This window comes from Eublepharis macularius, chromosome 8 (assembly GCF_028583425.1).
Source record: "Eublepharis macularius isolate TG4126 chromosome 8, MPM_Emac_v1.0, whole genome shotgun sequence".
Lineage (NCBI taxonomy): Eukaryota > Metazoa > Chordata > Lepidosauria > Squamata > Eublepharidae > Eublepharis > Eublepharis macularius.
This window is the reverse complement of record NC_072797.1, coordinates 67,682,085-67,703,666: the sequence shown is the minus strand read 5'-3', so window position 1 is coordinate 67,703,666 and position 21,582 is coordinate 67,682,085. Positions and strand designations below refer to the sequence as shown.

Here is a 21,582-nt window from a genome sequence, read left to right as displayed (position 1 = left end):
TGTAATACAAGAGATGATGAAGGATCTCAAGGAGACAATTAAATCTGAAGTGGCGGAGTTAACAAAGAGTATCGAAGAGGTCAAGAAGGAACTACAGACGACGCAGCAAAAAGTTAACGAGGTGGAAGAAAAGACGGATAAGCTAACCACTACATTTAAAGCAGAAACCACAGGTTTGAATGAAAGAGTGGCGGTGATGGAATGTAAATATATGGAGAGACAACTTAGATTTCGTGGCGTTCTGGAGTAGGAGGAGAAGGTAGCCCAAGAGCAGATATCAGAAATACTAGCAGAATTCCTGAATAAAACTATGGAAGAGATTGTAAGACATGTGGACGTAGTGTACAGAATTAATTCAAGATATGCAGCTCAAAAAAATCTGCCTAGAGATATGATTGTGCAGTTTACTACCAAAAAAATGAAAAGATATTGTGAGCAAGCAATTCCAAAACCCACTGGTAATGGAAGGAAAAAAGGTGAGTATAATGAAGGTGTTACCTAAAAAAATCCTGATAGAAAGGAAAAAATATAGAGATCTGACTCAGATCTTGAGAGAGTTGAATATAAGATACAGATGGGAGATTCCAGGGGGGCCTGAGTTTTGAATTTCAAGCAACTAGGACAACTATCAGATCGCGGCATGAGATGGAGATGTTCTTGTTGGACAATGATAAAGACTTACCTAAAAGACCTAGAATTTGATCATGGAGTGTAAAGTAATATCATGGAATGTAAATGGACTTAACTCACCTTCCAAGCGTAAAACTATTTTTCATTGGTTATCCAAACAACGTTGTAACATAATTTGTTTACAAGAGACCCATGTTAAAAAACAAGACCAAAAGTACTTAAAAAATAACAAACTAGGAAAAGAATTTGTTGCCGCAGCAGAACAGAAAAAAGGGGAGTTGTGTTATATATCAAGGAGAAGCTGCAACCTAAAATGATATTTAGTGACTCTGAAGCCAGATATTTTGCGGTGGAAATTATTTGGAACTCCCAAAAGACACTAATAGTAGGGATTTATGCACCAAATGGAGCTAAAGACAATTTTTTCAAAGAATTACAGAAACAATTAGATGGAGTGACTTATTCACAAATAATCCTGGCAGGTGATTTTAATGGAATGGTAAATCTACAGGAAGACAAAAAAACAAAGGGGACTCAAAAGAAACAGGGATTATTGCCAAAATCTTTTTTTGAAATACAAAACCAGGAAAATTTGGAGGATGTCTGGAGAAGAAATAATTTCAAAGTTAAGCAATTTACTTATTACTCAGCAAGGCACTCATCGCTATCGAGAATGGATATGATCTGGGCCTCTAAGGAATTAGCAATATGGACTAAAGAGGTTGAAATTATGCCCAAAGTAAGCTCAGATCACAATCCAGTTATGTGGAGATTTGGGAAATGTACTAAAAAATTTAGATGGAGAATTAACGAAGACTTACTGCAACAGGAGGGCAATTTAGCTTTGTTACAGAAAGAAACCAGATTTTTTATACAATACAATTTGGATAAATCTGTACCAACGTATAAAGTATGGGATACGTACAAAGCTGTTATGAGAGGTGTCTTAATGGACTTAAATGCTAGAGATAAAAAAAGAAAAGAAGAAAAAAGGAAAGAAATTCAGGAAAAGATAAAAACCAAAGAGACTCAACTAAAGAAAAGACCGGGGAAAAAGAAATTACATTTGGAGATAAAGATTTTACAAGAACAATTAAAAGCAATGGAGAACAAAGAATTGGAATGGGAATTGAAGAAATTAAAACAAAAAACATTTGAGGGTGCCAACAAGCCGGGGAAATATTTAGCTTGGCAATTGAAGAAGAGGAGGGAAAAAAGAGTGATAACTAAGATTATAGAAGAAGATAAGACGTTAATGGATCAATCAGCCATAAATAGAGCATTTTATAAATTTTATGCCAAATTATATCAGGGTAAAGTGGTAAATGAGGATAGTATCGATTAATATTTGAGCAAAATCGATTTACCAAAGCTATCTGAGAAGTGGAAGGGAAAATTAAATGCTGAAATAACAGAGAAAGAAATTATGGATGCAATACATTCGACTAAATTGGGGAAGGCACCAGGACCTGATGGAATAACGGCTAAATTTTATAAAGTAATGGCAAAAGAGGTGGTGCCTTTCCTGAAAAAAGTGATGAATGGGATCTTAAAGGGACAAAAGATTCCGGAAACCTGGAATGAGGCTAATATATCATTGATTCCAAAAGAAGAGCAGGACCCATGTAATGTAAAAAATTATCGACCTATATCACTGTTAAATAATGACTACAAGATTTTTGCGAAAATATTGACGGAGAGGTTGAAAGAATGGCTGGCTGAATTCATTGCAGAAGAGCAAGCAGAATTTTTACCAAATAGACAGATCAAAGATAATCTAAGGACTGTAATAAATGCAATAGAATACTATGACAGACACTGTGAAAAAGAAGTTGGTTTCTTTTTTGTGGATGCAGAGAAGGTTTTTGACAATTTAAACTGGAATTTTATGTTCGCCACAATGGAGAAGTTACAGATGGGAAAAGAGTTCATTCAAGCGGTAAGAACTATATATAAAGACCAGTGTGCAGCAATTGTAGTAAATGACGAACTAACTAAGAGATTGGAAATACGGAAGGGCACAAGGCAAGGTTGCCCATTGTCTCCACTGTTGTTTGTCTTGATATTGGAAATCTTATTGATGCAGATATGAGAAGACGATGCCATAAGAGGTATGAAGATCAAGGGATTTACATACAAAGTCAGAGCCTTTGCGGATGATGCAATGGTTATTGTAGAAGATCCAATCCAAAATATGCCAAGATTGTTGGATAAGATAAAAGAATTTGGTGATTTGGCTGGATTTTATGTTAACAAAAGAAAATCTAAGGTATTATGTAAAAATATGGTGAAACAAAGACAACAAGAATTAATGGAAATCACCAACTGTGAGGTAACACATAAAGTAAAATATTTAGGAATAGAGCTTACTGCTAAAAATATTGACTTATTCAAGAATAATTATGAAAAGCTGTGGCAACAAATTGATAGAGACTTAATCAAATGGAATAAGTTGAATTTGTCGTGGCTGGGAAGAATAGCAGTAATTAAAATGAATGTACTACCACGAATTATGTTTTTATTGCAAACAATACCAATAATAAGAGACAATAAGCAATTTGAGAAGTGGCAAAGGAAAATATCGGACTTTGTATGGGCAGGGAAGAAGCCTCGAGTGAAGATGAAAGTTTTATGTGATGCCAAAGAAAGAGGGGGGACTACAATTACCAAATATAAGATTATACCATGAAGCAATATGTTTGGTGTGGCTCAAAGAATGGATGTTGTTAGAGAATCTTAAACTTTTAACACTCGAAGGATATAAAATTTTTTTTGGTTGGCATGCGTACTTATGGTACGATAAAATTAAAGCGGACTCTATGTTTCCGCATCATTATATTAGGCGAAGTCTCTTCACGTTTTGGCAAAAATATAAAAAATATTTGGATGAAGGTATCCCGACGTGGGTGGTGCCAATGGAAGTTATTGACCCGAGGATAATTTATAATAGGGAACAATGTTTGTCATATAAAGAGGTGTTGAAAATGGAACAGAATAAGATTAAGCTTAAAACAAGATGAAGTATCTTATTATAGATGGTTCCAATATAGGCAGATCAAAGACTTATATGATTCAGATTGTTTAAAATCGGGATTTAAATGGAAAAATTCGGAATTGGAAGAATGTATACTACATGAAGGCAAGAAAAAGATTTCTAAAGTTTGTAAGATTTTGTTAAAATGGTATACAGAAGACGAAACTGTTAAAGTCCAGATGGTGAATTGGCTATAAACTGCAATAGAGACATAACAATGGAGGCATGGGAATACTTATGGAAAAACACATTGAAGATATCAACTTGTACTAATATTAAAGAAAATGTTTACAAGATGATATATAGATGGTACTTAACGCCGAAGCAAATAGCATATGGGAACAATAAAATGTCAGATAAGTGCTGGAAATGTAAAAACCATGAAGGTTCATTATATCATATGTGGTGGACCTGTGAGGTAGCAAAGCAGTTCTGGGGAGATATTATAGAAGCTATGACTGCAATTTTACAAATTCAAATAAATAAGAACCCAGAACTGCTGTTGTTGAATTTGAATTCAGAAGGGATTCCCAGGCAACATAGAACATTACTATTTTATATGACAACAGCGGCGAGAATCTTAAACGCTCAGAAGTGGAAGACAAAAGAAGTACCATCTATTGAAAATTGGATACAAAAATTGCTGTACATGGCAGAAATGGGCAAAATGACAAGAAAGCTGAGAGAACAGAATCCAGAGGAATTCTTTAATGATTGGGGGAAACTAAAACAGTATTTGGAAAAGAAGTGGGATGTAAAGGGAGAATTGTGGGTGTTAGAGAACTATTAATTTGGCAGAAGGGAAGAGAGGGGGATCTTTACAGGAGGAGAAGAGATATGTTAGAAATATATTGTAATTGTTAATTTGATATTAGATCTTTTATAGTTTAACATATAATATCTATTTTAGTAGTATATTAGGACAGATAAAAGAAAAAGAGATATAAGTAGTAGATTTAGACAGCGGGTTGGAAAACTGTTGGAAGTCTGAGATAAAGGGGGAGGGGAAAGGGTGGGGGAATATGGAAATGAGGGTATTAATTTAAAAAATTGTAATATTAAACTTTACTCACCCAATAAAAAACTTTATTAAAAAAAAAGACTGTGCACCACAACTCCCTCTCCCCCAACCTGTGATTGTGTCTATATAATTTGATCTAAACTTTTCATATTGTATTATGCATCTGAAGAAGTGAGGTCTGACTCATGCAAGGTTATGCTAAAATAAAACTTGGTTAAAGTTTCACTTGATTTCTCTTTTATTTATATTGCTAGATTTTCAGTGTGAATACATTATAAGTTGACAATTGTATCCTGAATTTTCTTGTTGTCTTATGTAATTTGCAATATAGCTATTTCTTTATCTGCCAAATAGTGTAGCTATATCACAGTTAAATTCCTATCCTGTTCTTACTTTCAATACCTAAGTGTTTATAATATCCATACAAGCTATAAGTAAAGCAATTGTTCTTTAATGTAATTGAGGCACACATTTGATTTGTGGTGAAACTGGTTAATGACTTTAACAGCTGTTTGTAAATAAAAGCTTCTGTACATGACGTCTGAATTTGCACATTAATTTACTGGATTCACACAGATATACTAAGTCTCTTACAATACATGTTCATTTATGAGAAAGGCAGAAACTTTCCAGAGCTTTTTTTAGCATGCTACTGAATTGTAAACACATCTTTCTAAACACCTCCATTAGATCAATCTTGGACACAGAAGCAAAATATGACATTTCATAATCAGAATTAACATTTACGAATCCAAATCCTTGGTTTTTAGAAAGGGAATAAAGTTTAGAGCTCTGCTATACAGCTTATCTACTCCAGAAGAACAATAAAGCAAGGATGTAAATGGCTAAAACTACAAATATAGGGAACACACTAGGTTGTGCTAGAAAGCAAAAATACCACCAAATTCAGGCACGTGTCTTTTTGAGGAACGCGTCTTGGAAGTAAACCCCACTCCCCCAAATCAGCCACATGAGAGGCCAATGGATCATTTTATACTTGAGTGAAATTTTAAAATGAACTCTAATTAAAGGGCCATGATTGTATACTCATGCACAGATCATACACTATTTCTTGGGAGAATGCAGCTATTTTAGGACATATTTACATGGAAGCAAGCCCATTAGATTCCAACAGAACTTTCTGCCATGTATTCTAAGGGAGTCATTGCTCAATACATGTACATGTTTACTCTTTACAACCGCCTGCTTAAGCACTGCACTTCTGTTAATGTTCATCTTCTAAACTAATTAAACGTGGAGCATCTGTTCCTAAGATTCCTACCACTGTGAAACGTCATGCCCCTTTAGGAAAAACACAGCAATTCATCTTTTTTTTTGACATCACATGGTGGTGTTCTGAAAAATGTGACGAAATCTTTGTCATGCTTTTAAACCAATGGAAATCCAATATGGATATTCTTGACCATTACAATGTTTTAAAAATATTGGGACTTTAATCCTTCTTTAGAATCCTTTTTTACAGCAGCTTACATGGAAAAAAAACACTGGGAGGAACTGACAAAATTCATTCTACTCAGTTTTTGAGAGCATTCAAATATATTCAAAGTAATGCTCATTTGAAGCCACAGGCAGAAACTACAAACCAATTCATTGTGCAACGGCCTTGGGGGGAAAAAGAAAGAAAAGACACTTTTGGGAAAGTACAGCTTTACTTTTGCACAGTTACCACTGATTGCAAATGGAGTTTATGCTGCAAAAACTGCTAGTAGGATTGTTTGAAATTACATCAAGAAATGTCCGAAATCCTTCTATACAATAATAGATATTTTAAAATATTTTCTAACATCACACATTTTGACATTTTAAAAGCCATCTTTCATTTTCCTTTGATCAAGTATTGTGTAAAGGACATAGGGGAACATGTGTCTCTATTTACAAAGGAGCATCCTATGTGGTCAGAAAACCACCACTGTGAATTCTAATCCTTCAGATTTCATTTGCTTGTCTGCTCAATGTGTGAATTTTCAAGGGGTGTATCTATTAGCCCTTAAGAAACATTCTGAAGCAATGTGGAATAAAGAATTTTAGTAAGGTGCAACAAAGCTACATGTAATGTATATTGTACAACCACAGCCCCAAATCCTTTGTAAAATCCCAGTATTCCTTCTTCACGCTTAATTGTATTGATGCAGTCTCTCATTCCTTCGTACTGAGTATTGATGGGGAGAACTTCATATCCAAGGTCTGTATTGTCAATGATGGTGCGGGTTCCCTGAATGTGTAGACGGTGTAAGACTGTCTCCAATGGGTACAACATGACATCAGCACAAAGGCTGGCAGCAAAACTAGCAATAAGTTCTGGAAAATAAGCATCCAGCATACTTTGCACAGAACTGGTGCCTTCTGTTGCAAGACTGGAGGGATTTTCTTTTTTTAGAAGCACAAGGACTAATTTCTGAACAATGGAACTAATGATGTAGTGGACAACTCCATGTAGAACAGTTGGAAAGGTCAGTGCCAGAAGAGGGAGCAGCCGTTTGCTATGGGGCACTCCAAAGCCCATTACTCGGCCTATACCCTCTTTTAGGCAATCTAAGATTCCAGGATTATCCCGAATAATTTCACTCTGCAAGAAAGAATATTTACAATCAGTAAGCATTTGTTCACATTGGTGCAATAATCATGAGATTTATTTACTTAAATTCAGTTTGATTACCTATAATGAACATATATGTGCATATACAACCAAATCTTAATATTTATTTATTTTACAAAATTTATCTCCCTCCTTTCTACCCTCTAAAGGATCACCAAGACAGCTAACAAATTAAAACAAACAAGAAAATCACATCTTTAAAACCATCGAAAATATCATTAACACAATTTAAAAACCAGAACTAAAATACAACAACATAAGAACAACAATTAAAGCATTTGGGAAGAAAGGAGAGTTCACTGAGGAAATGCTAAATAAAAAAACGCCTTCACCAATCAAGCCTGCAGAATAGATCCAAGTAATTAGTCTTAGAAACAATTCTTTTCACATTCCTCTGTCCAGTACATTCTTACTTCACCCTTTTTCCAAAGAGCTCAGAGCAGCACAAATGGTACTTTCTTCCTTATTTTATCCTCACAAGAACCTGGCTGCTTCCACAGAGTGACAATTCTGTACGTAGTTTTCATTGCCACTGAGCATGCAGAAGCATTTGCAGCAGCAACAGATAATCCACGCAGCAGTTTTCCCAAAGCTTCCATGCCTCACCCCCTGCCCCCCCAGCCACAGTTCCCGCAGAGAACTTTGGGGGGCTTAAAAATGGCAATCTATATATTGTTACATTATTATATATTATTATTTAGCTACTATTTCCTCTGCGCTCCCAGTTTCTTTAAAAAAAAAACCCTAGTTTTTAGCCTCTTGTAGAAATTTATCTTCACAATGAAGAGAGCTAGAGACTTCCTTTAAATTTCATTTTTTTAAAAAATGAAAGCTGGAAGGTGATAGATTTTTAGATAAATCAGCCTTTATTCTCTTTAGCCTTCTACATCAGAGTATAATACTCCGGCCTCTATAGTACACTGACTATCCAACAGACCAATAAAACTGCTGAACACATTTCAATTCCTATCTTTATTAGTGGTATTATATGATACAAGAAAGAGGCCTATGCAAAAGACAAAATTCCTTCTCCCATGTAAACCTCAATTTCTATCTTCTTGCTCTCCCCCTAGTTTTCATTCCTTCCTCTGGTCTGTATGACCCCCCCCCGCCCCCGGGCAATCTTCCTCATTTTCAGTCATCCTGCCTTTCCTGCTTGCCCACTTGCTCGGCTGTGTTTCCCTATGCCTGCTGTCTTCAGCTCCTAAGATTCCCACAACCCTTCGTGGTTCCTGCTTTCTCACACCTCCACTCTTGGCTGCTATGGTAGACTGGGGGCGGGGGGGGGATAGGGGAATGAGCAGGCACCAATATATTTTCAGTGGGAAAATCCCCCACTCAGTCAAATGCCACTGTCATCTTGAAGGTGGGATTGAGGACTACCACCCACACCTCACTTTCACGTCACACCACCAAGCAAAGTTGTGAAAGAGATCAAAGAAATATTTATCAGCTGGATTGGAACTATTTACAGCTAGCCTCTCCTGAAGTAAATTGTGATGGAACTTTTGAGGCACATAGTCTGTCTTTCCTTGAAACACCCCGGGTTAAACTTGTCTGCCCTGGATTAACCAAGAAGGAAAACAGATTTTTGAAACAAGAAACAGATTTATTGGACTGCAAAGGGTAAGTAAACTATGGATGTTTAAGACCAACTTTATACAAATGTAATTTATGGAGAAAGTGAAATATGGTGATAATTTCTTTATAGATGATATACATTTTTTTCTGAATGGAGAAAATGGTGGTAATTACCAAACTACTTTTGACAGCAAGAGCTGTTAAATTTTCCCACAAGTTTTCTAACCTTTTAGAGTCTTTTAAATGTAGATCTCACAGATCTTCCCAGAAGTTTTCAAATATAAGTCTAATTTACTTAAGACTAAGTAAGTCTTAAACCTGCTTGGGCCACCCCAAGCTACCATGCTGAACAGTCATCTTTTCCCTGATAGAGACTGAAGATCTATTTCTAATCTGACTAGAAGACTTCTACATTCTATCTGAAGAAAAACCAATTAAACAGCTCTTTTTATCCTCTGATCACTCCCTGCCCCCGAGTATTCTGAGGGCCCAGACTGGCCAATGCTGGCTTTCTTTTACCAGGCTACCAGGGTACAAAGCGGATGAACCTGGTTCTGTCTGTCACAGCAGCCCTTGCTTCTTCTTGAAACAGATGCTGCCCTCCAATCTCTCCTTTCACCCCTGCAACCTAAAATGGCACCTGAACTCTCCCCCACCCCTCTCTGCTCATACTCAAAAACTTTTGCCGCCTAAACTATGGATTATTTACACATACTCATATTAATAGCCAAGTCATATTGCTAAGGAGGCAACATGTTTCATTCCATTCCCCTGTCTTTTCAGTCATTTAAAAAAATACTCAAAAGAAACCATTAATTTTGAAATTAAAATTGGATGATTTTTTCATATATGTAGGGGAAAATTCCATAGAACATTTTGAAAGCACACACAGTGCAAATTAATTTACTCTATGGATACTGCCTTTAAATAATTGGTTAACAGAACATGACATTGATTTTAGCTAGCATTGGTCCTTTTGATCTTTTAAGTACTTTAAAGGGTCAAATGCGCCCCCACGTGGTTTGCAATCACGCAAACTGAAATACAGAAAAAAGTTACCTGAAAGGAAAACTAGTCTTTTACCCTAGGAGTGCCATCCAGTAATATACAGGGGTGTCTTGAATTCGCATACAAGTTACAGGTATGTATGTTATAAACTTTTTGTGTATAACTTTTTTTTTAAAAGGAGGTCATCTTAAATTCAAGGCTGCTTTCCTTTCAAGTAAATACAAAGCTAGCTGTGCTGTGAAACACAACTTGTATTACTCTTTTAAAAAGCTTTCCTGAAATACATTAAACTAACTTATCACGGTTAAGGCACAAGAAAAACCAATTAAAGGTATCAGTGAAATCAATTTTTCAGAACTATGAAACAAGCAAGAATTGATTGCTATGAATAAGGTACTAAAACTTTGCATTTAAAAAAATGGCCACTAATAAATGGGGCAATGTATTCCACACAGTATACAAAGCAGCCACACTGGATGATGCAAGGACACTTTCAACTTTTGATTCCTTGTGTAATGATACCTGATGGAACATAGAAGCACTTACTTGTACAGTTTCAATCAGACTTGCAGAATAAAAAGGCATTGCTATCACACAAGTCACCCTAATGGAATGAGAAAGTACAGTTTATATTATGACAATGACATCTACCATTTACTATATTCTCAAACTGCAATCAAAACGCTAATTAAGCAGAGAGATTTTGATTTAAGCCGATCTAGTCTGTTTGGATTAAATGGGCATAGATCTAAGTGGTATGGGTTAGTGTTGGGATTGCTTTTCCTTGAAATTCCACTTCAGAAATTCTCCTGATAGTAAAAATTATCTATTCACTCTATTAAAACTTATTGGTTACAAATTCTTATATTACTACTTCTGAATATTTGTAATCAAGCATGTCCAAATGGATTACTGTTGTTTAAACAAAACAAACATTGCCTGTGTATATTTTAGTAAATTTAGTTGCATTAATTAATGCAACTAATGCAAGTCATATGGAACTAGAATTCAGCTACAACAGCTAGTTCTAGGTGTCAAATCCACGAACACATAAATGCAGTAGCTTAAATACCCCCTTTAATACCTATAAAATTTATAATACAATAAAGTTGGTTAGTCTTAAAGGTGCTACTGGACTCTTTTTGATTTTGCTACTACAGACTAACACGGCTAACTCCTCTGCATTTAATACCTGGAGTTCTGACAAATTTCTATGCACAAAAATGTGGAGACCTGAACTAACTGAATTCATAGTTGTTATGCTGTAGACCAGTTAAGTGTTCCTGATTTAATCTTCTATTTTGCCGGTTTGAAAACAGTTGTTTTTTTGGTCACAGTTTTCAGAAAACAAGATCATTTTCAACAACTATTTTAGGAGTTCATCAGCTTTACCTACCCTTTAAGCAAAAGATGTCCTCCTATTTGTCGGAGACTCCACTTATATGACAGCTCTCTGAAAATCAAAGTAATGACTGCTTATTAACACTCATTAAGATAAACTCCAGAAATGTACAACAGACCCTGCTTTTTCATTTTACAATAGGAATCTACAGACACCTCAGTACAGCAGTGACAAACATACACATGTGCACAGATATGCTCTGTAAGAACCTCCCCCCTCAAAATTTACTTCAGTGTTGGGGAATGCTTTTGGCACTGAAGAGAACAGAGACAGTCCTACCATGCCACACAATTTTAGAACTTTTGTCGCACAAAATTTAATGTACTATGATGAAAGACCAAGCTGAATGCCATCAAAACAATGACTACTACTTTTATAGCTTTACAGTGCTGTTGACAGTTAATAAAATGGTGCAGCCTACAAATGGGCTTGTAATTTCCTCAACCTCTATATGTGCCTCCGTGCCCAGCTGGTGTGGAGTTTCAGGTTGGGTTGTCACCAGTATGCTGATGACACCTAACTTTATCTGTTAATGGATGACCGGACTACTCTCCGGATTATCTGTCCAGGGCTTTGGAGACTGTGTCTGGGTGGTTGAAATAGAGTTGACTGAAGTTGAACCCTGTGAAGAAGGAGGTCCTACACCTGGGCTGCAGGCTATCCGGTCTGGGCATCCAGCTCCCAGCCCTTGCCAGAGATGATGGTAAGGTGTTTGGGCATAATTCTGGATGCCTCTCTCAGTGGAGGCCCAGGTCATAGTCGTTGGCATGTCTGTGCTCTATCTTCATCAGGCCATGCAGCTTGTCCCCTCCCTGTCAGCCTGCAACTCACAAAAGTCACCTCCAGGCTGGATTATTGTAACTTGCTCTATGCTGGACTGCCCTTGGGCTTGCTCTGGAAGTTACAATTGGTCAAGAATACGGCTGCATGTGTTTTGACCAGGACTCTCTTCCAGCCACACATTACACCTGTCTTGTGCCAGCTGCACTGGAGTCCGGTGGGTTCTGAATCAGGTTCAAAGTTCTGGTCTTAACCTTTAAAGACCTTAGTGGACTGGGACAGACATACCTGTGGGACCATCTCTCACCCTATATTCCCCGGAGGTTGCTCTGGTCAGCAGATAAACAGCTACTGATGATCCCTGGCCCCAAAAAGGTTTGCCTTGCCTCAACCAGGGCCAGGGCTTTTTTGGCCTTGGCACCTATCTGGTGAAACTCTCTGTCTGTGGAGGCCTGGTCTCAGCAGATCTGTTATCATTTCACTGGGCCTGTAAGACAGAGATGTTCCACCAGGCTTATGGTGGTTAAGACAGGCGGATCATACAACCAGCCTCCTGCCAGTGTGTGTGTGTGTGTGTCAGGGGGGCTATGTGCTCCCAACCCTGTATTAGTTAGTTCTTGGTCACCCTGCCCCGTGGACCCTGATGATGTCTGAGATTTGAGAAGTGGGATGCAATATGTGCTGCAAGATGCTTTATTACAGTATTTATATTATGGTTACTAGTGTTTTTACTTTATGTTTCTATTATATGTATACAAAAGAGAGGTGATTTCTTGAAAATAGAAATGAAAATGGTGTCCTTTTTTCTTTTTCTTTCATTAACCCTCCCTCTACACTATTAAAAAGATAAAAGACACCGCAGAGCCTCTTTGAAAAGGATCGAACCCCCCCCTCAAAGTTCTCCAAAGCAAGATATTCCCCAGATCTAATAATACTTTGCTTTCCATGGCTGTAGAGAATCTAACTCTACCTGCATCTTAGGCAATGGGGGAGGGAGAATCTCCCCCCCCCTTCCACAGCCAGTAGGCAAGCAGCCTTCAACTTAATTGCAGTCAAAGAAATTGAGGGCTTGTGCATGCCCAAGCTCTGCTCTCTGTATGTGGGGGTGGGTGTTTTTCTGCCTGCTTGGGGTTCTCCTCAGGTATGCAGCAATTTTCCTCTGGTTTGTAGATGGTTCAATTTTGATGGCCTTATGATCAGCACAGTAGCCCATCTACTTTACTATAATTGCTTCAAAGGATTGCCTGAAGAGAGGGACAATTTCAAAATTCCATGCCACCAAGTCTCCAGGATAGTCTAAAGTCTCAGGAACTTGAGCTGGCTATTTTCCCTCCTCTTTTTCCTTTAAAAGATGCTCAGCTGTCATCAACATTCTGTTCCTTCCATCATCATCAAGTTATATTTAGTTTTTTTTTTAAATGGTAGTTTACATTGCCTGTGGAGTCTCTGTGCTTGTTGATAAGTCTTGTAAGGGTCAACCAGTTTACCAATAGGTAATAGTGATGACAGAGGAAGACTCAAAAAGAACACTGGAAGATGGGGTAAGAACGCCATATAATATAATATACATAGAGCAGGTGTACACATTCTTTTTAGTCCAAAAAATCTTGCATCTGATTTCAGTATCTTTGATTTTGTTACAGCTACAGTAATTGATGTGCTGCTCATACAATTGCTTTTACAATATATGCCTTTTGCCAAAGCAACTGGTTTTTGAAGAAAGTGATATGAATGTATTTTTTATCACAAAAGAATAGTGTTAGATTGTTTTTTATCCACATACGTAAGGCAACATAGTGGTGAAGTCTATGGCCTTTAACTCATTAGCAAAGCATCTGAGAGCCCCTCCCTATAATACAAAAGCCTTTTTGAATAATTTGGTTATGCATTATTTGCAGAAAGCTAGGAGAGTGGGGGCTCTCCTGACCTCCTCAGGCAGACTGTTCCACAGGGTGGGGGCCACCACAGAGAAAGCCCATGTATGAGCTGCTGCTGATTTTGCCCATGTGCAGGGTGGCACCTGCAGGAGACCGTTCAGATGAGCGAAGCTGCCGTGGAAGAACATAGGGAGGGAGGCAGTCCCATAGGCATGCCAGGCCAAGGCCACGAAGAGCTTTTTATGAGATAACCAATACCTTAAACTGGGCATGGAAGCTGATAGGCAGCCAATGGAGTGACTGCAGAATGGGGCTGATGTTCATGCTCCTGCTCCCTCCTGATAGCAGTTGCACCACAGCATTTTGCACCAATTGGAGTCTCCTAGTTAATTTGGATGGGAGACTTATGTATAAGGCATTACAATAGTCAAGTCTTGATGTTACCATAGCATGGATCCAGGTGGCCAGGTCGGCCATTTCGAGGTAAGAAGCCATCTTCCAGGCTACAGTGAGGTTGTAAAAGCTGTTTTTTGCAGCAGTCTTAACTTGCTCTTCTAGTAGTAGCACTGGATCCAATATAACCCCTAGAGTCAGACGAATTCCATCAAAAGTGGGGAGTACAATGTCTTTCAAGATCTCTGCCTTCCCAATAAGCATCACTTCTGTCCTGTCTGGGTTCAATTTCAATTTGTTCATTTTTAGCCATTTCATTTCAGCTGTCAGGCAGCAATCTAAGACTTCTACTGCATTCTGAGATATAGAGTTGGGTGCCATCTGCATATTGGTGACATCCTACTCGATTGCTGCGAATGAGTTCTCCTAAAGGCTCTACATAGAGACTGAACAACATGGGAAATAAGATTGCGCCCTGTGGAACCCTGCAAGATAACTCTCATTCTGGAGACAGCTGATCTCCAACAGCAACCCTTTGTGTCCTTTAAGGTCTAAGTTACCTTAAGTGCATAAAATTAATAGCTTGCAGTGATATAGAACACATTTACTATTTAGGAAACCAGTCGTTCATCTCTGTATAAGACAGTGTCATATTATCACAGAAGCCTCTCCTTTCCCTACCACTTTATAAAATTCTCAATTATGTCATTTGAGTAAGTCATATTGTTGTCATAATCAGTGCCTGAACATGTAACAGATACAGTCTTTCAATATGCCAGCAACTGAAGCCCTCTACAGATGTTACGTTGGTGATCAGGCCACACAGAGTAGGAGCCAACCAGAAGTGTTCTGGTCCAGGTGAATGAACACTTTACCTGCATGGAAAATCTGCATACTGTCCTCTTCACATGGCACAGCGATCATACATATTGTGCTTCTAAAGCATGCAGTGGGTAGGGTCTTGCTTTGTGTGAACAGAACACCAATGTAATGCAGAGAGCTATCAGAGAATATTTACACACATGCAGGACTCTTGCCCAGATAAAGTTGAGCTTCTTTGCACACTTCTGAGACCTTCCAAAGGAATACCAACAAATGCAAAAGCAATAAGGAAGAAAGGCAAACTGACACTACCTTGGCAAGGGCGTGAATTCACTTATGATCCCTTCTGCTCCTAGGGTTATGCCTTGAACAATGAATGTGCTTCCCATTCCTTTCCAAAGAGCTTTGGGGCCCTGAAATGTAAGGTATTCAGTTACACGCAACTTGGTTCAGGTCTTAAGTTCAGGAGTCTCTCCCCAGTAGATCATCTCTAATGTTTTAAAACCCATCATTTAAAAAAATGCCTAGTGACTTAAATGTCTAAAGATATTAAAATATTAAAAACTGAGTAATTTCTAGCAGAAAACATCTCTTTCTTTCTATATAGACAATTTAATGTAAATTTTGTACTGTGAAACTGAAAAGCAGGAATCAGTCTCTAGAAACATTGGTTAAAACAAAGAATTCCACTAGATTCTAATGCAAAATGGGACAACAATGGCTCTAATCAGGTGTCATGATAAATATAGTTTATATTACAATTTGCTGCACAAACTTCGACAGTCTACCAAAGGCATGTGACAGCCTACAGCTTATTCAATTACTGGGATGCTTATCTCTTTTCCTTCCTGCATGCAAAATCCTTGAGCTCTCTTGCTTTTCCTGAATTTTTGCAAAGCATCACTTCTTATGCAGCCCATTCACTACTTATCAGCTGCAATAAGCAGCAAATAGGCAAGGAAACCTAGAGCAAGCCAAGCCTCCTTGGAGATTTTCAAGTTCAGGCCACTTTTGCCAAGCCAACTGTCCAACATCTTCCTTTCTCTCTTGCTTTCTTACCACTTTCCGTAAACCTCCCCTCCCCACCCTAAATAAGATAAAAACATATTATCATGGTCATGAGTCTCATTTTCTCTTGCTTTTGAAAAGGTAGCTTTGTTTAAGGGGAAGAATGTACGGCTTAAGATGAGCTGACTGTAACAAAACTGTGTGGGGAATTTTTGTTGTGTATGTTGGCAAACTGAATAAAAGCATATAATTAAGGAAGATGTTTTGTCCTGCTATCTTTTAAATTTCTCCTGGGAGGAGGGTTGAGCAGCCTTATGGGGAGTGAGGGAAACCCAAGCTCTGAGTATTTATTGCCTGCTCTTTTTAGTGATTGTTCATTTTAATGATTTCATCTAGTTCTTATTTGAGAGCCTCCTGGAGCAGGTGTCTGAAAATTGGCATATACATTTTCTAAATAAATAAAGCAAGGGAAGACAAAGGGAGGAAGGATATGTCCTGAGAATGCAGAATGCTGCAGAACAGCTAAGTTAGTCTGCCATTCTGTGCAGTGTAGTCTGTGTGGAGACTAAGAAGGGCAGTGCTACTAACCTGAGATTTGTGAAATTGGGTATCATGAGAAATCCCAGTTTATCACCCCACCAAATCACATAAACCAGAGTTCAATCAAACAGTTTTATAATTAGTTTGAATGCAGTATGATTATGGATCTTGTGAGATATAAACAAATAACTATAAATGTTAACAACTGAATCAAGATAGGACTAGCTTTGGGGGAGTTACATGGATGTGTGCCCACATCCACAAGTACATCCTCATCAAGGGATTGTTTTTAATATTTACAGATAGCAGCTTGTCTCCTACAAGATCCATGAGCAGAATAGGACTTTCCCAACTCCTGCTCCAGCCCACTAAGTCTTTCCTAAATTCTGTTCTTGATCAATTGCACATAGTTCAGAGTGGACATCTGTTCTGGGAAGGGACATATCAGCAAGTTAACTGCCCCCCTCTAGGATGTGCCCTTTTCTATAGTCAAAGACAAACCAATGTATTAAAACATTAAAAAAAATTTGGTCGTTAGTAATATCAAATATTACAGTATTTAGTTTCCAGCATGATGATCCATGCTGGGCCTGTCTGCCCTTAAATGACCTACTGCCTAACCTTCAGTATCTAGAATTACAGCTCAAGATCCCATACTGAAAATAGTTTTCTTAGACATATCTTCCATATTGTGGTTAGGATCATAACTTGTATGCACATCTGCAACATTTACCACTTTTTAATATCAGAAAGCCATGAGACAAAAATAGGCTTAGAGCACCAAATAACTAGTACGCTTTCACGGTCCTTTAAACACTTGATTTTCAGTTACACGTTTTTTTGTAAGAGAAATGAATGCTGTTTGATACTGAACACTGACCTGGGCTTTATTGATGCTATACATGAGGTTGATGATAGTAAATGGAGTGAGATGATAATTCCTGGCATGATAATTAACCTGTAAAAAAGAATATACTAGATTATAAAAATTGCTAGCTGTATTTTCATATATCACCATTCATGCCACTGTTGTCCAATATCATCCTGACCATTTCCCTAAATCCCTAAGGGACTGCTCAGAGGCAATTACCATTAAATTACTTTCCAAATACTGTACTGTTTTAACTACAAGGAAGAAAATCAGCATTCAACTCAACATAGTATTTTAAATACTATGTTAATTAAAGTTTGGTATTAAGTGTGATAAACAGACAAATACGAGATAGCAACTTGAACTATTTACCTGGCACTGCCGACGCAGAACAATACAAGGATGAGCCAGCACATTCTCTGTAAACAAGCTTTAGAAAAATAATTTTAAATTTATTAAAATTTCACCAATTCTTACACATATCTATTTTTTACTTTACTAAACTACATAATTTCAATAAGCTTTAGAAATATGAAAGTTATTTACTAGGTTAACTTGCCCACTAGTTAGAACTAAAATTAAGCTTTACAAAACTGTTAAAACGACTCTAAGACTAATTCATGTTAAATGATACTACATTTATTTCTTCATGTTTTTTTATTACTTCATGTTAAGTGATTTCATATTTATGAGTTGCCTCTTTATTGGAACACTGGAGGTGACATACAAGAAGAAAAAATGTAAAAAGCAACAGTAGCAGCAGACCCCAGTTAAAATACCAATTAATAAATATATAAAAATAACAATAAAGACATCCGAAACATAACAAGCAAGCCAAAACAGCCAATGGTAAAGTCAACATTACTATTAATAGCAACCATATACACATTTAAAAAAAGAACAGCCATTCTACGTAGATTCTAAGTAAGATCAGCATTTTTTTAAAAATGAAAATGTCTTTGCTATCTTGCAAACCCCCCAAATACAGCCAGGCTAGTCCTCTTGGAATTAAATTCCACTGTGTATATTCAAGAATGAGGCAGCCATTGTTTCAAGCTTTGACAGATACTCTTTTGATAAAGGACAGAACATAAGTAAGACCTCTTCCTTAAATCTCAGGGTGGAACTTTAGAAGGAAGATGCTCAAATATACTAGACCGACATCTTCAACTGAGCCCAGAAACCAGTACAGGCAAGCCAGTAAAAACTGCTCTCTAGCTCTCCTTAAAAAAGATGCAGAAGCCTGCATTAGCTGCAGGTTTTAAACCACTTTAAGGAGTTGGAATCTGTTACAGTAATATAAACAGTATGGCAACAAAGCATGGACTCTCCTCCCCATTACTGCCATACATTAAGCAGCAATACAGGACCAAGAAGCATCCTGGGCCATGCACCTGCTCTTTCAAGGCAGAGAAATAGCTTATACAACAAAGAAGAAATGGTTTGCCCTTACCATTAGATCAGTAAACCAAATCAGAAATTCAGCACGGGAGAGCAATTTACAATATATACCACAGGTAGTCCAACTTGGAACAGCTGCACTGCAGCTATGAAATAAAATTAAGACTAGATTTGATAGTGGCATGTCATGTCTCACAATGTAGGTCATATTGCACAATTGTAAAGGTGACTAGGATAGCAAGGCCATTTAGAGTAGAAAAGATATCCCTCTTCCTCTTTGGCAAGCTGGGCTTATTTCTGGTCTTGAAGCATGTCTGGGAGAAGAGTACCTGGTATAGGGGATTTCAGTGACAAGTATGCTGGGCGGGAATAATATTTGGTGCCTTCTGGTCATCATTCCTCCTCTGCTAAAACAGTTCACCATATCTACTAATCATATTGCAAACCTAGCATATGTACATCTCTTGAGCTTTGCCCCAGTGAAGATTTTAATCACACAATAAATCTGTCTTCCATGCAGTCCACAAGCCCTATGTAAACTGTTAAGTACAGAAAAATTAAATCTTGGCAGCTTGGTTTAATTGTGACACAGAAAAAGAAAAAAAGAATTCCAATTTATTTCCATCCCCTTATTCAAAGACTGTTCAGTTTTGGAAAGTGCTGCATTTCTCACAGTTTATTTTCAAATGTAGTGAGTCTTTCATTGTACTGGTATATTGTGTTTTTTCCTATTAGTGTCAGACACTTGCTTGTTTGAATGAATATAAATTACCTACTGCAGCGAAGGACTGCTGGCAGAGGCCACACTTCAGGTTTGGGCTTTTGGGGGAGAGTGTGTGTTTCACAATTCTACCATAGAGACACTGGCCACATGGAAACCAGAGAACTGCATTGCCTTTTGCCTGGTTCATTCCTCTCTTTATTTCCTCTCCACTATTTGCTATCATTTCCCTGGTTTCTGTGATACACCTCTGCTATATTGTATTTTTCTGAATGGCTGTGTTTCAAAAGAACAATAGCATACTTACGTTAGTAAAAATTTTGGTTTCAACTAGAGTTAGTATGTTATTAGTTTAGTAATATTATTACTCTTCATTTCTGAAAGAAGGTAACTTTCAGGATTTTTGCTTCAGTCTGTAGTTGCATATACTTTCTAATATATACATAGTAATACTGTATGTGGTAAATGCAAAAACAACATTATGAATTAAACATTTTTAAACCAAAGATCTTACCTTGCCAGACCAATCCCAAAGCCTGCAAACCTATTCAACTGTTCTGAAAGATATATATGCAAATACTGATGTTTATTTTAAAACAAACACCCCAAAGAATAGCAAGTATCAATACAATCAGTCTTCCTAAGTGCTTGGTTTAATAAATTATACAGTACAGCCTATGCTTGGTTTTGCATTAGCTTACTAAGTACAGACCTACAAGAGTATTTCCAAATGAGAAGCCAATATGCAACTGCCTTAAATCTCTTATGTAAATTGAGACTCTTCATTTGCATGTATGAAAAATTAACTCCATGAAGTTCATGCCTACAGTCCAGCTCATTCAGATATGGTGCTCTAGACTGTTTTAGTATTTTCCTGTCTTCCAATAAAACTAAGGTGTGTCAACTCAGGACCAAAGATAACGTGTGGAGTGATTTCACTACAGAAATAAAATTATTTGGAAGATGTTGTACAGAATTATCTGGTAGGAGTGAAGAAGTGTTTAGGGCATTTCTTCTACAATTAACACCAGTTATTTTAATAATGCCACACCTATACACGAACTTAAAAGGGAAGAAAGAGGGCTTCACTGAACTACCTGGAACATGCCTGAGGTTGCAACGCATCAGGTGTTCTTCACATCCCAGCATCCTAAGCACACTCCAAAGGAGCATACCCTAAAGCAACATCACCTGGTGGTGGTATGGGCATTCCAGGCCACAACTTCCAGAAATAATTATCTGGAACAACATGCCAAAAATAGAGCAGGGGAAAAGCGTTGTAGCTTTTCTACCTGCAAAGGTTTACAGTTAGTAGGAGCAGTCCCCTAAAACAGACACCACTGATAAGCTCGATTCAGGGGCTCGCAGCATCCACTACCGTCCATCCAGCTTGCCCCGCCGCAGAACATTTTTCGTCAGGTTCTGCTGCAGGCCAGACGCACCTCCCCAATAACTCGACACCGGCCCCTCTCATTACATACCAGAGCTAGCGCCGACGCCTCCGAGATAAGGCTCCTCGTTGAGCCCAGACGCCCCCAATGGGGTCCCGGCGACGAACTGCGGGGTCTTCTCCCCCCAGTGCAGGTTGCGACTGCCAGGGATGTCAGGCGGGGTGCTGACCCAGTGGCCTAGGTCTGGCTTGGCCGCGAAGCCCCCCTGCTCCTCCCGGCCGCCCCGGTAGCCCAGGCCATCGAAGCCTTCAGGGCGCCGCGGATGCATCAAGCCGGGCAGACAGAAACACGCCACTAACGAATGACAGCTACAGGAGAGTCCCAGCGCCGCGGCCTCCAGCTTCACTTCCGGGTTCCAAGTGGACGTGATCACCACCCCGGAAGCACAGCTGGGTCATGTGATAAGGGCGAGAGTGCCGGGGCGG

General features: G+C 38.2%; 1 protein-coding gene across 1 annotated transcript; it reads right to left on the bottom strand.

Moving 5' to 3' along the window:
- Window positions 1-4,856: 4,856 nt before the first annotated feature.
- Window positions 4,857-21,503, bottom strand: SLC25A46 (solute carrier family 25 member 46). Its single transcript, XM_054987670.1, has 8 exons — window positions 21,188-21,503; window positions 20,221-20,263; window positions 17,957-18,014; window positions 17,594-17,671; window positions 15,478-15,578; window positions 11,288-11,344; window positions 10,438-10,495; window positions 4,857-7,272 (listed from the first exon to the last, which is right to left on the bottom strand). The coding sequence occupies exons 1-8, from the start codon at window positions 21,423-21,425 to the stop codon at window positions 6,694-6,696; spliced, it is 1,212 nt and encodes a 403-aa protein (XP_054843645.1). The 5' UTR covers window positions 21,426-21,503; the 3' UTR covers window positions 4,857-6,693.
- Window positions 21,504-21,582: the final 79 nt, after the last annotated feature.